Raw genomic sequence first — 16,557 nt, 5'->3', positions numbered from 1 at the left:
TGCAGACGATTTTCGTGTCGACTGTGAGCTGTGCCGCCATTGGGGGCTAAGCAGAAGGACGGGGGCAAAGCAGAATTGCGCCGGGGGCGTAGAGGAACGACGGGGGCGAAGCAGATTTTTTGCGGGGGCGAAGCAGAACGGCGGGGGCGAAGAGGAAGGAGTTTCATGGGAGTGTAATTGATGAGTGCTGACTCTTGCTTTTAGGTCAGGGTTGTTATCAAATATAATGCACCACAGGAGAAAATGTGCCTCCAAGGCCGAGACGTCATTTCAATTTCATGCCAACAGCTGTTTCATATTCATATATATCTACCACACACATACCTGGTGTATTACGTGATATTGTTAACAATATTCTGTGTGGCTCTTAACCCTATTCCAATCACATGACCTGTTACTGTAGTTAAATATCTCAGTCATCCTTTTTCCTGCATACCTGCACATTCAGAAATACCTGCACAGCTCCAATATTACCTAAGGCCACACCAAGTAAATTTTATGGATGACGTCCTTTGGAGACCCTAAATATAATGCGATAGGGCGAAAAAAAAACAAGAAGGGCCCTAAAAAACAAGATGCCTAGATTAGAAATATACTAAGAGACGACAAATGTTAGGACACAAATTGAATGAGGTGACACAGTGTAACAAGCAAGAAGTCTTTTCTTCATCATCAAAACAGCAGTAAATCAGGTGGATCAGCAGTTGTCGTCTTGTGCTTTGGGGAGATAGATGGAGCGGTCAGCAAGTTTCTTCAAATGTGTCAGCATGTACCAAACTGAATTCCTAATGGAAGTCTTGCTTGATGCTTCATAAGCTTTGGTTCGTACAAACCTATTTGCGGCACTGTCGTGACTATTTGGTCATAGTTACAGGAAGCGGAATTTCTTGTTTTTTTTTCTAGAAACAGGCCAAAATCAATGCGCGCGCGCGGACGTCATCCATAAAATTTACTTGGTGTGGCCTAACCTGCATATGCAGTTTGTGTTTCAAGCCCTATCGTCATTTCTTCTTGTACATAAAATAGCTCCTCTGTTCTCCTGATGGCAGTTGAATGGAAAGTGTAATGAATAGATGACAATGTCTGGACAGTCTGTGTAGAAAGGCAGGGTATAGATTTTGGTACCACGCCAAATAGAAGCCTCTGTTACTGAAAGAGAAGTGGAAAAGGGAATGTTTTCAGACATCTTTGATCTTCAAATATACAACATTTAGTTTTGATATTTTTCTGTGTGCAAACATATTTTATATTCAGCTATACTGTCTTCTAAGACATAGAAAGTGGAATAATTCTTTATCTGTTTATCCAGAATATAACGGGAAATAGAGCTACTCCTCATGTAAATGAATGCCACAACCTTGAATTAGAATCCTTTGAGAAACAGCTCACAGTACGAGGATTGGCATTGATTCCGTTTCATCTGTGGACTGTTAACTCCTTGGGAAAGTAGGAGCCTGTTATTCATAGAATTCCAAGGCCTGGAACTGCTCTCAAGGGCGAAGTTGGATCCGTGCATGCCTTTAATCTGGTGTCCCACTTGAGTTCCTGTCTATAGCAATCTCAACTTGACTCCAAGTAATGTGATCGTGTGGATGCTAGAATTAACCGGTAAAAGAAACTGCAATATTGGGATTTTTTAGAAGACCAGGCATTCTTGGGTCATTACTAAATTGGGATTAATTTAATTAAGATTCCAAAACAATACATGTATAAAATTACTATAATCAATATATCTTTTGATCCCTAACTCACTTGGCATCATAAGAGTAAAAAAATTATTCATACAAGCCTGTATATGATAGTAATAAGTGCAGACAACTGTGCGGGTGTCATGCAGAGGGATTTATGAAAGGGAGTGCAAATTGCTAATAGTAATAAACCCTTGAAGTCCCCAGTGAACTTTAACTTCAAAAGGTGAAATCTGAAGAGGGAATTAATGGCAATGATTAAATTTTTTTTTTATAAAATCCAAGTTATTAGCTTGACAGAATTATATGTACTACTACTTGTAACAACTAATTGCTGAATTATTTGTAATTGTAGAGGTTGGAAAAACCAACTGGGCTTGAAATTCATATTTGAGAATTAGTACACTGGTACACCAAAACTTAAAACCTTACCGGTAGTGAAGATCTTACCGGTAGTTGCACAGAAAAAAAATAACATTACCCTCAATCATATTTTTGAGAAATTGTACTCATTTGGGTCAAATTTATTCCCACCGTTTCCATTGTCAACAAATTTGAGCGTGTGATTTACAGCGAATGAAAGATGACATGTAGACAGATGGATTGATCGCGTACATGTCCGTATTATTGATTATTGGGTTCCCATGCTCTAGCGTTAACCCCGAGTCAGTGAGTAATGGATGGGTAACACTTAGTGAATGGGTGCATGAGTCACGTATGGGTCAGCTGCTCTGTAATTTCATTAGCCACTTCTGTGAATTGCCGGCTTTTACCGAGAAATGCATTTGCTTGGAGGGGCAAAATATGCTATACATATTATTGTATTTTTTTGTGTGAACGTATACTAAGAAGTGAATGATCTTTCACCATTTAGCCATATATATATATGTGGAGATTTTAGCATTTCATTAGCCACTTCTGTGAATTGCCGGCTTTTACCGAGAAATGCATTTGCTTGGAGGGGAAAAATATGCTATACATATCTGTTGTATTTTTTTTGTGTGTGAACTCAAGAAGGGATGTTTCACCTTTTAGCCATATATATATTTCATTAACACTGTGAATTGCCGGCTTTTACCGAGAAATGCATTTGCTTGGACTGGAGGGCAAAAAATGCTGCATATGTTATTATATTCAGTTTGAACAATAAGCAGTTTCACCATTTAGCCATATACAATGTATATGTGAAAGTCTATTGCTTAGATGTTGGAATGTCAAGATGAAATTATTCTGTGAATTGGCAGCTTTTACCAAGAAATGCATTTGCTTGGAGGGGCCAAAGAAATACTGCATATGTTATTGTATTTTTGTATTTGGTTTGAACATTGTCATAAGAAGTGACACTGACAGTGATGTTTGACCATTTAACTATATGTGAAAGCATGTTGCTAATGTTGGAATGTCAAGACTTAATTATGATACAGAATTATCCTTCTGTGAATTGGCAGCTTTTACCAAGAAATACATTTGCTTGGAGGGGCAAAAATATGCTATACGTATTATTGTATTCTGTTTCAACCTATGAAGTGATGTTTCACTATTAAACCATCCATGAAAGCCCGTTGCTAATGTTGGAATGTCAAGACAAAATTATTATACAGTCTATATTAGTCTATTTTCCTTCTGTGAATTGGCAGCTTTTAACAAGAAATTGCATTTGCTAGGAGGGGCAAAAAATGCTGTATGTGTTATTCTATATGTGATTTGAACATAAGAAGTGACAACTTGATGTGTTACCATTTTGATGATGTTCGAATGTCAACACAAAATCATGATACAGTATTATTCTTATATAAGATACAGTGATGCATTTATTGTAAATGATGGGTGTAGTATAGGCTGGAAATATAAAATGATTGATGTTAAACGTTCTGAAATAAAAGATGGCACGTTGAAAAATTGAAAGTAGAATGAGACAAAATTTTCCTTTTTGAAAACAATTGATGTTGTTATCGATTGTGTGTTAAAGCAGCTTTCTGTGGAAACAGTAGCTACTGTATGACTTGACTTATGACCTGACATCCAGGTTTAACTGATGGGTTGGGAAATGCATTATAACAGAATGATGAGTCACCCTTCAGTAGATGTGCATTACATGGGGGTGAGGGAATAGAAAACAGTCTGCTGCATATATGTATATGAAATTCAATGGAGAAATGTATATACTATTAGCTATATTTTTTGTTACCTCCTTACTTGTAACCTCTATGAAAAACAGCCTGCAGGTCGATTTGAGATTCTCGTGAATAAACAAAGCTTCAAACAAACAAATATATTAGAGGTTCTTCTTACTCTTTTTGGCAGATTTAACTAGCTAGTCTTGAATCGTATTTACATTAGGTATACATACCATCCTCAGTTACAAACTTACAAATGCGTTTTAACTTTTTATAATTTTTTGTTACAAAGATCTTCTTGTATATTAATTCATTTTAGCATGCTTCTTAATTAAGCCTTTCATGTTTTATGAAAATATATTTTTTGCTAATATTATGTTATGAACTGGCTCATGGCCATATACATGTATGATTTGACACAGCACACTATTAGCATGTTTAGTGTTTTCTTGGAAAATCACAGTATATTCTCAGCTAAGTGTATATTTGAATTAAGGTATATTTCTCCAGTTAGAAATTTTGAGAAAATGCAGTGTGCATGCATCATTATTCCATTGCTTGGGGACAGCCCTGTACATATACCTGTGAATTAGATGTAACAACAGAGATGATTAAACATGACGTGGTTCTTGGAAAAGAGGAAAGACTACTAAGAAGTTTAGGGCTATGTTGGTAAATTGCATCTGCATAATAGGCAGTTTTAGGGACTGGCATTCTTCAATGATTACACTTACACTGTAATACTATTTCAAGCTGTGATCTAATATAATTCTTATATCATGTGATACTTCATTTGGTATGTGTTGTGAAGAAGCTACTGAAAATCATATAAACTTGCTGCCTTGGATCTGGAATAGGAGGTCAGTTTGCATGACTCCCATGCTTTAATAAATAGCATTAACATGCAGATATTTAGAAGATAGGCAAGATTTCAAGATGGCCTTGCGTTGTCTGCATGGATTGGTTCTGATGAGAGATGGTGTGAGATACAGGTACTAGTAGTAGTACATGTACGTGTATGTGTAACTGTTCCAGTCTTCATTTCATGGTTGTCAGTTCCCAAGATGACAGTATCATTCTCTTGCACATTGTGTAGTGCAGAGATGGAAAACAGGTTTTCAAACCTGATGTGATCTGTTGATAGATGTCAGGGGAGCATGTCGGCAGAACGTACTGCGCCTGCGCAGAACCCTGTATTTTCGCGTTTTTAATTGGATTTTTGGTCAACGTTGCATCAGAATTTTGCAGAGGATATTCTTTCCGACACAACATTTGGAAACTATTGTCAAAATGCTAACCTTATATGAGCGAATACAACCTTATATGTTATATGAGACATTCTGCTGAAGTGGTATGTACAATACATTACGGGTTTCGCGCAGGTGCAGTACGTTCTGCCGACGTGCTTGTCAGGGGTGTTATAGAGAATATGCTACTCACATAATGAAGGCACAAGTCTTAACAGTTTTGTTGCCTAGTAGATTCATTTCTCAAGCTGACATCTAGCACACCTCGGTATACGTAAGACATCCTGAGCAGCATAGTTCCTGTTAGAACTTTGTAATTTTATTTAGCCTGTCACGACCGGTTTTGCCCTGTGGGCTTCTTGAAGTGTACAATGACACAAATTCATGAAGTTCTTACGTTTACACCTTTCCAGTGCATATCGCCTTGGTAACATGATACTACAATGTATACAGGTCATAGTGCACTGACCTGCCGGATGCTACCTGTACAGTGACAGAAATTTTTGTATGGAGAACTACATGTAAGATACATTTTTCTCTCTCTGTTTTACAGAGCCAACATGGGCGACCGACGAATAGGAACTGTAGCTGTGCCATCCTTGTAACTTTTCATTCAGGACATCTCAGAAGCTCTTAATTGTCTTTAAGGAAGTCTTAAGCTAGGTTATCTTGTAAGGAGCTTGTAAGGACTGTTAGCTACACGATGGCGACTGCGCCGGACACCCAGATGAGGGGAGAGCAGAAAGAGAAGGGGAACAAACGGCGCAGCCTGTTCGGGCGTCGGAGCCGCAGCAGCCGGAGCGGGAGCGACTCGGAACCGCCCGTGGCCAACAACATGGTGTCCCCGCCGACCCCCGGGGGTGGCGCGCGCCAGCTGGAGTTCAACCAGGCCATGCACGACTTCATGACGATGTTCCCGAGTATTGACCGGGACGTGATCGAGGCCGTCCTGCGGTCGAACAACGGCGCGGTGGACGCCACCATCGACCAGCTGCTGCAGATGAACGCAGACAACAAGGAGGACGGGGAGATCTACTCTGACGAGGACGAGGATGAAATCCCCCCTGAGGTAAAAAAAAAAGCTCAATTTTTTTGTTGGGTAAACCTTTGTCATCTGTACACTCATATAGTTATTACTTATATAGTTATAGATATAAAGTTGTCGTTTTTTTGTTTCTTTTGGTTGAGAATAAGTAAGTCAACAGGCAGAGTCAAGTACCACAATTGAATTGCCAAAGAAGATATTATGTAGAGACAAAAACTGTATGATATCCTAGATTCTGTATTGAATATGTATAATGTATGTCAGAATTGTTTACTGTAGTTTGCTGTGAACATGTAATGTCTAAATGGTTCATCACACATTCACAGTCTAATGCGCCTGTATTTATCCTGCCATCATCCTGTTATGGCTACTCGTAGGTGTTGAATATGGAGCCCTGGTATGGAGATCCCACTACAGGCCAGGTATTGCCTCTAAGAAGCACTATTGGCTGCTTGACTTGGGCTTCAGAACTTTCAATCCTCTGGTGCTTGCACAAATGCTTCTGTAGGCATTCTGGTATAGAGTACTGCTGGCTACTACAAAAATCAAGACATAGAGAAGAGAACCCTGACCTTGTTGCAATTGCTTTTTGGATACCACACTAATACTACCCTTTGCTTACTTTTTGCAGGACTTGGCTATTTCCATTATGGTACACCCTGATTAAAAAATTCAGTTCCTGAATATCATTTTCTTGCTTATTGGTGCTGATTTTTTCTTCTAAATGTCTTTCCTTTTAACAATCAAAGCAATCAAAATGCCACAAAGAATTCAAACTTGTTATTGAGTGAGAAGTTTCTCTTAAAAAATCCTATCTTTCTGAGCACAGCACTTATTGTGAACAAGCAATTTTCAAGCCGTTTATCAATTCTCAATCATGCCAAAAATTCGCAAGTGATCCAATGCCCAAACATCCCCTGTACTTGCAGCATGTCATCATTGCAAAAGTTGACAATCTGCTTGTTTCCTTTCTCAGGTTCTCCAGCCAGACTCCAGTGATGATGAGCCCCCTCCAGTGTACACCCCTCGAGCAGACCCCCCTCCGAGTTTCTTTGCATCCCAGGGTATCCCCACCCCTCCCCCCTCCTCCTCCCCCCCTGTCCTCCCCCATCCACCTGGTCATGACCGGCAAGGAGCTGAATGTGTCAGGGTCTGGTGGGAGTGTAAGTACCGATAGTTCCTCAATTTTTTGTTCATTTGTTTGTTAGTTTGGCTTACAACAGCCAGGATCATTACCCAACTAGTCATAGACTATTATCAAGGGTCAACCTGGAAGAAAATGAAATCGTTAGGTATACATACAAATACAATTAAGTTTAGTTAATGTTGAAGTTTAGGCTGTTCTTTGATAGAATTCGTGATGTTCACTGTACAAACAAAATCCATTAATACATTTCCCAGGTTTCATGGTTGTTTCTATAGCTAGATGTTGTTTGAAGATTTGAAGTATTCTGATACACTATATTGTGGTTCTGTATATACTTACATAAACAGGTGGGGTTGTGTGGTGTAATGGCAGAGCATTTGGCTCAGAACCTACCCTGGATGCCAAACTCGCTGTCCGGGCCGCAAAAGCCCTTCGCCCGCTGGTGTAAATTACCGCTACGGGGGAGTCTAGCCCGGGGGGAGTTTGGCTAGTTCTAGGGCCAGCCAACTCCCCTCGGGCTCAACTCCCCCGTAGCGGTAATTTGGGCAGGCGGGCGAAGGGCTCTCGGCTGCCGAAGGAAAACGGCTAACGGCCCGATACTAGTTTGGCATCCAGGGTACTCAGAACCAAGAGGTCCTGGGTTCGTATCCTGCCAAGTTACCAACCCTGTGCCCTGGGGAAAGGCACTTGACACGTTTTCCTCACTTTGCTCAGGTGAAAATGAGTATGCCAGAATGATGGGCATAATTTTTTAAAAGGAAAACCAACCAAACCACATACACACATACATACACACAAACATGCAAACTTAGGCTAGCAGTTCCATGTCCTAAACTGTGCTTTTGTTTCTTCTCTTATTTCTAGAAGCCGTTTAGGAACTGGAACCCGCCACTCCTCGGCCAGCTTCCTGACGACTTCCTGAGAATCCAGCCAACTCCAGAGCAGCTGAAGGCACAGGGCATCACTGTCTCCCCTCCGAAATCTCCACAGAAAATCTCCTCCCCAAAACAGAAACAGGTAGGCATCATGATCACTGTCTCCCCTCCAAAGTCTCCACAGAAAATCTCCTCCCCAAAACAGAAGCAGGTAGGTTGTGAAACACCCCCTGCCGTGAATTGGCACATCCCAGCCCACTTTCTATGGCTCTTCCTGTGTGTGGACCAGTGTTCTAGTCAGTCTTTCCGTCATTTGTAAAGATATGGAAAGAGATTTCATTAAACTAAGCCTACCAGCCTAATTTGCCCCTCAAAGTGCAGGAAATAGCATTTCAGAGGGTCAAGACTTCCAAATTATCCCCAGGAAGTATGACCCAGAACTCTGTAGGATTGCGGTGCCTTTGGTGCTCTATATGATGTTACATCGACAAAATTGAGGTAACGAAGAAAAAACATCATGCTGGTTAGAACACTGGTGTTTCCTCATGATAAACACAGCTTTGAACTAAGATTCAGCATCTTGTGATAATCGAAAGGACAAATATAGAATCTTGTAGATATGCAAACACAACATGCTACATTCTTCTTACACCTCTGTTTCCTGCTCTCACTTGGAATGCTTCAGACGCCAAGACAGCCACCTGATGTTTGCTTTTTACATCAGGTAAATCATGTACATCCTTGCTGGATGTTAGTGTTTTTCAATGCTAGTCTTTTAATTGGTGTGTAACACAAATGTCGCAGTGCCATGTGCTCATTTTTACACAACTACAGTCTCATATAATATAACTGCCATCTTCAAAAATCCATTGAAAGAGCTCTCCAATGGAACATACCATGTATAATGCACTCCCGCATATCCAAACTACATGCATATGCTGGGTTGCTGCACTAGAGCTCTCTCAAAACACACAGTTTGTCAAAGTACATGTAGCTAGTATCGGCGGCACCAGCCATGAGAGGTGCTGCCCATTGAGAATTGACAAAAGCTTCAGTCCGTCTCCCAAGATGAAAAGAGCTCAAAACAAGACATATATGCAAATAGATGTGAATAGAGGTTCTAGCACATGCATGTTTAACTTGGATAGTTTTGGTTAGCACGTGAATGTAGATAGATGTATGTTGTTTTTCTGACATGTTGATCCTTATAAGAATTTGTTGTGAACCTTCCTCTGTAGGCTCATGCAGAAAGTGGCCATATAGACAAGGACCTGCAGCAGTACCTGGAGGACGAGAGAATAGCCCTGTTCCTGCAGAACGAGGAGTTCTTACGGGAACTCAGGAGGAACCAGGAGTTCATCAGTGCTTTAGAAAGAGGTGAGGGAAGCTGTAATTTTGACGAATATTTATAACAAAACACACAACAAAAAGTTAGCTACTCTGTTAAGCTTTTGAGATGAACTCTGTCTCTTGTCTTCAACCCAGTAAAGGTCTCGTCTTTGAGTTTTCTTGTCATGTTTTACTTTGACATGTTATTATTACTTTGTACTCTCTCACTACCACAGTTTAGTTGTCTGTTGTTCCCTGTGCATGCGACGGTTAGACGTGCTCAGCACCTCTGATATAGAGGTTTGATGGCAGATCGCCAGATACTTTTGTCCTGTATGTTGACACTATGAAGGTGGAGATAACTGGTAGTGGATGTCTTTCTTAATTCCTTTCTTTCTTGGTCTTTCAAAAGGTGCTCTAATTTTCTTACATTGTCCAAGTAGATGTATGGCTCTAGCTTGTTTAATTTTTTGGGGGGAAGATTTTGTATATCTCTCGAGCAGCCCTATTTCGAGCAGCGCTTGTTATCAAATGGCAAGGCTAGAGGGGAAAAATGCTTACCACTAGAAAGATACACAACAAAAGAGTAAAATGAAATTTCTTACCACAATAGAATGGCCATGTACATGAAGGCATTATAAGGGTTTTATTTTTTGGCGTGAATCTGTTATCATCAGCCTTCCTTTCATTAGAAACTAGAAAATCTCTCCGCCCTTGCTCAAAGTTTAAATGGAATAGGCTATTAATAGAAGACTTGGTTAAACATTTGCTGTTGCCATGTTAGAAAGTAAACATATCTGGGTCAACCTGACGAAGGGTGGTACCACCTAACACTGTCCAAGGTCCAGTTAAAAACACCGGGAGTGCTGTAAGAGTCTTGTGGCCTATTTTCTGCTTTAAAACTGAGAAAATCTTGAGAAATCTTTTGAATTTGTACGTAAGGGGCAGATTTTTGTCATGGGGAAGGTACTGCACTGGATTGAAGTTAGGGTAATCGCTGAGTACGAACTGTTTTTGACGTCAAAACGGAATCTGTTTGGTAAGTGTGCACTAGAACACGTACTTCCTCCTTCCTTATGCCTTTGGGTTACAGATTATCTTCCATGGTTTTTACTTCTTAAAAACAATATATGTCATGTATATATGCATTTTGTGATGCTACTTTATGGGTTGTCATAGTTTGTTGATACTGAATATCTAAATGTTTACAATGTACATCTTTGTAGTTAACCCAGTTTTAACTCGATTTTCCCAACATGCAAAAATTGTTCACTTGATAAAATTTCTTGTATCTGCCATCTGCGATTTTGTATGTTTGACACTCCCCTATGCTTTAAACTTGTATCATTTGGGGTTGAGATGGAACATGATATAGTTAAGATTAGAACAGAGATATTAAAGGAGTGTCCATTTTTGTCAGGATAAAGTCTCACATCTCTGTTGTTTGTATTTCCTTCTCAGATCGGTTACGTGCGACGAGACACAGCTCCCTGGGTACAGAGACTGGAGACCCTCTCCCTCCCCCTCCTCCTCCACCTCCACTCGACAGTAAAGACTTAAATGGTAAAGAACCTTCAACCAGTCTTGTTTCTTAATTTTACACACAAGATGATACTTTGATACAAAGTACAAAAGATTAGATAGGCTTTTCTGATTGTTTATGATATTCATTGGTTAGCCATTCTCCACAATGATTTATAAAGTTCTACTTACACAAACAAACTAGGTTGTTTTAAAAAAATGTGCATTGATTTACCAATCTGATGAAGCTATTTTACAGATGGTAAAGTATTCTTGTATTGTGCAATTAAGTCCATGCAACAGTTAAATGCACAACACTTCTTAGAGCACAATTTCAGGGGAAGTTGGGGCACTTTGTTGACACTTGGTTATCATCAATATACAAACTAATTGTGCAGTTAAGTTTTCCATCAATTTCTTTAAAGAAACCACTTATTCAGATTATCAAATTACAGGTATTTGATATATTTCTGTACCATCTGGGCTTATCATATCGGCATGATCTTTGACATTTAGTCTTACGTTTGATCCATCGTTCCCCTGCCATGCCGTGTGCAGGTCCGATGCCTCCGTTGCCGCCCGTCCATGAGAACGGCGGGTTTCACCATGGAGACGGACTGGGAGCAGCAGGAGGGGCCTTCAGGGACGATGACGCCATGTTTAAGGAGAGGCTGAAGCACATGGGCAAATGTAAGTCACTCTACACAGCACCAGATGCTGAGTAAAGAGACTCTTTTTATGCAACTAAGTCTTTTATTTAGCTGACGTTTCGGTGACCGTTTGTCACCTTCCCCAGGGCAATTTCTGACTGGTTCACATTTCATTGCACTGCAGCACAGGTGTCACTGCTATAGATGCAGTCACCATAATGTTGGCTGAATGTAACACTTGGGTGTGTAAAAAGAGTCTCTTTACTCAGTGACTTACCAATCTCATGAAACCATTCACAGAGCACCAGATGCTGCACATTTCTTCAGTAAAATTGAATTGTAAACGTTGCATTCGAATGAAAGCTCATCTGTGTTGGTAGAATCCATAGTTGTAGAGTTTAAGTTTAAATTTGTTCCAACACAAGAAAGGAATTCACGATAAATTTTAGGTTGATGTCATCAACGTTGTATGATCTTCCGGAGAGTCATACTATGAGGATGGCGTTCAGCACCAAGGACAGGTACCGTTTGCATAGAAACATGTGGTGCCGAGGCTGATTGAATTAACCGATTACGGCTACTATACGCCAAAAAACAGTTACTCAAGCAACTGGATATGATTTTGAAAACGTCAGACGTTTCAGCTAGGATCCACTAGCTTTCGTCAGTGACTGAGAGACCAGAGGGGAAAACAGGTTTATAAGCACAACCTATTGATTGATATGCAAATAAGGTGAAGACAAATTTTTGGAAGTCGAAAAAGGAACAAAAGTCAGACAAGTCAAGACAAGAAGATGCAAATTAGTCTGAAAGCTCCTGTTATACAGTCATCTGACATAGGTTGATGATATCGAGTGAAAATTTATGGTGAGTTCCTTTCTTGTGTCGGAACAAAACTTAAACTCTGCATCTATGTAAACAGTGCAGTTTTTACAGTGTTGGACTAAAACCTTGTTTACTAGGTGTTACTTCATTATAATGATATCAAACCTTTGTTTTTCCTCTGTGTACTAATTTTAGATGGCTGCCTGTATAATGATATGACTTCAGGTATCAGTGTTGCTGTTCATTATTATGGATGTCTTGTGTTTTGTAATGATCATTTGTAGTGATTATTCTTATCTTTTGTGTTTAGAGTATTGGTAGTTAATGATATTAAACTACAATGTACATGTAGAGCTGGAGTCCCTCCTTTCAAAATTTTCCCATCAGTTTTAATTGTTATATTTTCATTTTTTGAGTTAACATACATTTCAAACATCAACAAATGTATGTAGATGCTTGTGGATTTTAATGGTCTCACTGATATATTACTGTATTTTCTATACAGCCACAAGAAAGAAGTTCAATGAGCTGGCTAGGAAATTCTCCAGGAGAGGAAGACCCAGTGGAAAACAACTGTATCCTTTACTGCTTTGTACAATCATTATTTAGGCCACACCAATTTAATTTGTTGGTTCTCGGATTTTTTAAGAAAAAATATGAAGCGACAGGGCGAAAAAAATAAAAAATAAAACAGGTCTAGGCATCCCATTATAGGCTTAAATGCTACGGAATGAGCCATGAAGTCAACACAAAAGGCTGGGTTAAAATTTAAACATTGAATTTTGAACTTTTAATCAAACCACTGCAATGATAGATGGGAAAACTGTAACAACTAGGAAGAAAAGGACTTTCCTCAACTGTTGGGGGGCAAAACATGAGCATTTTTTCAGTTGATTCAGGACCAGAATCAATTTTTTTTTTTGCAAATCAGAAAAAAACGAAGAGGCGAATCCAAGAACCAACAAATTAAATTGGTGTGGCCTTATTTAGCAACTAACTTTTTGTAGTAATTTTTTTCGTATCAAAACTAGATTTTAACATTTAACGAAAAAGGTGTACAATTATCTTCAGCTTCTCTTTTCCTTAACATTCTATCAGTCTAAGTAACTCGTCTGCACCCTCCACAGCCAATTTGTTAGAGGAAGAAGAGTATTTAGATGGTAAGTGCATCAGCTACATGTACAATGTATAGCACACCTTGCTAGGATAGCATGTTCAATCCATATGGTGTGTACTACAGAGTATTGTGCAGCAGACTGCTTTACACATAATGCTTTTCTGGTACATGTTCTACATCCTACACTAACATCACTACATGTATGCACTTTTAGATGGGTTCTTGTGCTAGCTGTATGTACGTCTGTATATTCTTTTTGCATACATGTATACTTGTGTAAGGAACATATTAACGTTTGGTATGTTCTGTATAACATTCAGATCACGATGAACATCACAGGGAGAGACATGAGAGGGAAAGAGAGCGACCATTTATAGAGCCCCTGGTAGGTAAAAAAAAAACTGAAGCCTACATGTACAACACTACTAAGACTAATGACTTGATTAATAGAAGAGTAGCCTTGTAGGACTACCAGTACATGTATTTCAGTCTCTTGGAGAAAAATGTTGTCATCAGATTGATTGATACTTGACCTCTGACATGTGACCTTTGCCCCATCAGCCTGGTTCAGGGTCAGTGCACGTTCGCCGACAGCACATGGTCAGGAAATACGGGAAGGTTTTAGAGGTCCCCGAACAACAGGAATACACGGTTTAGGTATACACTGAAGTTTGGTTTACAAGTTGGGGTGGCTGTGGACATACATCTACACTCACACTAATCTCCAAGCAGATGTTTAGGTGGCCACAACAGACAGTATCAAATTGGCCAAGCAGTCAGTATGGCCAATGGATACTGCCTGGCCAATTTAATTCTGTCTTTTGCGGCCAACAAAACATCTGCTTGGAGAGTACACTCGCAACAACAACAGGAAACAAGGGCTTTTTCTAGCATGTAGCAGGTCAAAATTACAGCATCCAGTGATAACCAGGGGATTTACAAGGTTTGGCTTGAATAGATTTACCTTTATTTGTAAATCTTGGGGATTTTGGGGAAGGTTGAGGTTAGCCTGGGTACCAAGCTGGTTAGTTAACGTCCGCTCCGCTAGTTGCTACCCACCTTGCGACTATCAACATAGCAGACATAAACTATTAAGCAAGATGGTACCCAGGCTAGGTTGAGGTTTGCATAACAACAAATAATATTGCACTGCTACTTGCTTTGGTGTTACAGACTCTTTCTGAGGACATACATGTACATGTGTATAGTTATATGTTGACCCTTGCCCTTTCCCCTTTAGCCTGGAGCAGGGGCGGCAGCAGTACACAGACAACAGCTGATGAGACAGAAGTACGGCCTCACCAGTAACCATGGTAACACGGAACCCATCGTGTTCTACCAAGAGGACGACCATTTCCAGATGAAGGAGTGGTGAACAAAGCTACCCAACAATCGTAGCCATTATAAACCATTGTATATAGGATTCCGTATACTCGACTTGCATAATATACATGTACGACTGCAGTGTTCCCAAGCAGTCAAGGAAAAGACAATTTGCGTAGAAAAACAGGATACAATATCTGGAAAAGCTTACAGTACTTTCTATTCAGAACCTTCAAATACTGGTTATGTAGACAGAATTGAAGATCAGAAGCAAAATTTCTTGCCAGTGATACAGTTGTACTATTGTTGGCGAGGCTGTGTTTTAGCCATTTGGGGTTGGCAGGCAAAATAGTTTGGCAAGCCACCTTTTACCAGACTGGCAGAGCTGGTCTAGCAATATCTACTAGTATATTAACCAGGATAAATTTCAAATCTGCCAAAACAAAACACTTGCCAAAATTTTACCTTTTACAGTAAGTGCACTGTGCTGCAAGTGAATCAGTAATGTAGGGATTATAACTTAATTATAAGCGGCTGACTTTAGAAATTTCCTATCTGCTAGAAAATGCAACACACAGGCTAGGCTATATGTCTATGACATGTTTTAAAGATAGCGTATTTATGTGTGCTAAATTGGAACAATTTCTAATCTTGAATAGAGAAAATCTAAATTTGTTCCAGTGGTAAACTCTTCTCATTTGTCAGGTCTGCTTGTTTATTTGCATAATGTATGATTATATTCTACTATGTCAAGATGCATGTACATGTACATGTATGTGTAATGTTCAAAGAGTGGTGTTTGAAAAAAAAATTAGAGATAGAGGGCTCAAAGGTGTCTTATTTGATATCATGTTACGCCTGTACAGATGCCAGTACTTTATCACAACCCCAGCCAATCATGTATAAGAATGAAAACGCTGATTTTGATCTTGATGGAGTGTTCGAATGTTTAACTTGTACTTACACAAAGTGCATCATGTACCTTGTATGCCTAATACCCTATTCATGTATGTGTAGTACATTTGTAAGCCCAGGCCCTTCCCAGTCCAACCCCTATAGGTTTACCCTGGATGCCAAACTAGTATCGGGCCGTTAGCCGTTTTCCTTCGGCAGCCGAGAGCCCTTCGCCCGCCTGCCCAAATTACCGCTACGGGGGAGTTGAGCCCGAGGGGAGTTGGCTGGCCCTAGAACTGTCCGGCCAGCCAAACTCCCCCCGGGCTAGACTCCCCCGTAGCGGTAATTTACACCAGCGGGCGAAGGGCTTTTGCGGCCCGGACAGCGAGTTTGGCATCCAGGGTACTATAGGTTATGCCATTGTACTGTATGATATTCCAGATATATTTATTCCATTTGTGTCTCTTTTACTTCGGTGTAAATTTTGTGTTCATTGTTATTATAAAAGGATTGTTCTACTGGTAATGTTAGTTATATCTGAGTGTAGACATGGATAACAAGGGAAGAAAAAATACATGTATTAATAATTTTGAAAGTGTTTTCAATACTAACAGTCTTGAAGATTATTTAAAGAAGAGCACAGTCTAAAGCCATGCTTGAAACAAATAGAGAACTGTTGTGAAGTACAGAAATATGAACATGTATGTAGATACAATGGGTTTTCCATGCTTCTGTTGTCCTAAATGAATTGTTGTGCTGTCACACAGCTTACGTAGCTG

General features: G+C 39.8%; 1 protein-coding gene across 1 annotated transcript in view; it reads left to right on the top strand.

Annotated features, from left to right (window-relative positions):
- Nucleotides 1–15,425, top strand: part of LOC109467069 (CUE domain-containing protein 1-like) — a 21,022-nt gene extending 5,597 nt beyond the window's left edge. Inside the window, 11 exon segments of the mRNA XM_019764976.1 lie at nt 5,606–6,121; nt 7,074–7,190; nt 7,192–7,260; nt 8,109–8,261; nt 9,358–9,496; nt 10,910–11,011; nt 11,528–11,659; nt 12,950–13,019; nt 13,543–13,604; nt 13,882–13,946; nt 14,802–15,425. Of these exon segments, the coding sequence (XP_019620535.1) occupies nt 5,756–6,121; nt 7,074–7,190; nt 7,192–7,260; nt 8,109–8,261; nt 9,358–9,496; nt 10,910–11,011; nt 11,528–11,659; nt 12,950–13,019; nt 13,543–13,604; nt 13,882–13,946; nt 14,802–14,936 (1,410 nt within the window). The 5' untranslated portion in view covers nt 5,606–5,755 and the 3' untranslated portion in view covers nt 14,937–15,425.
- The last annotated feature ends 1,132 nt before the right edge of the window (nt 15,426–16,557 follow it).

Source organism: Branchiostoma belcheri, unplaced genomic scaffold (assembly GCF_001625305.1).
Source record: "Branchiostoma belcheri isolate BF01 breed outbred unplaced genomic scaffold, Haploidv18h27 scaffold1, whole genome shotgun sequence".
Classification (NCBI taxonomy): Eukaryota; Metazoa; Chordata; class Leptocardii; order Amphioxiformes; family Branchiostomatidae; genus Branchiostoma; species Branchiostoma belcheri.
This window is presented reverse-complemented; position numbering and strand designations above follow the sequence as displayed.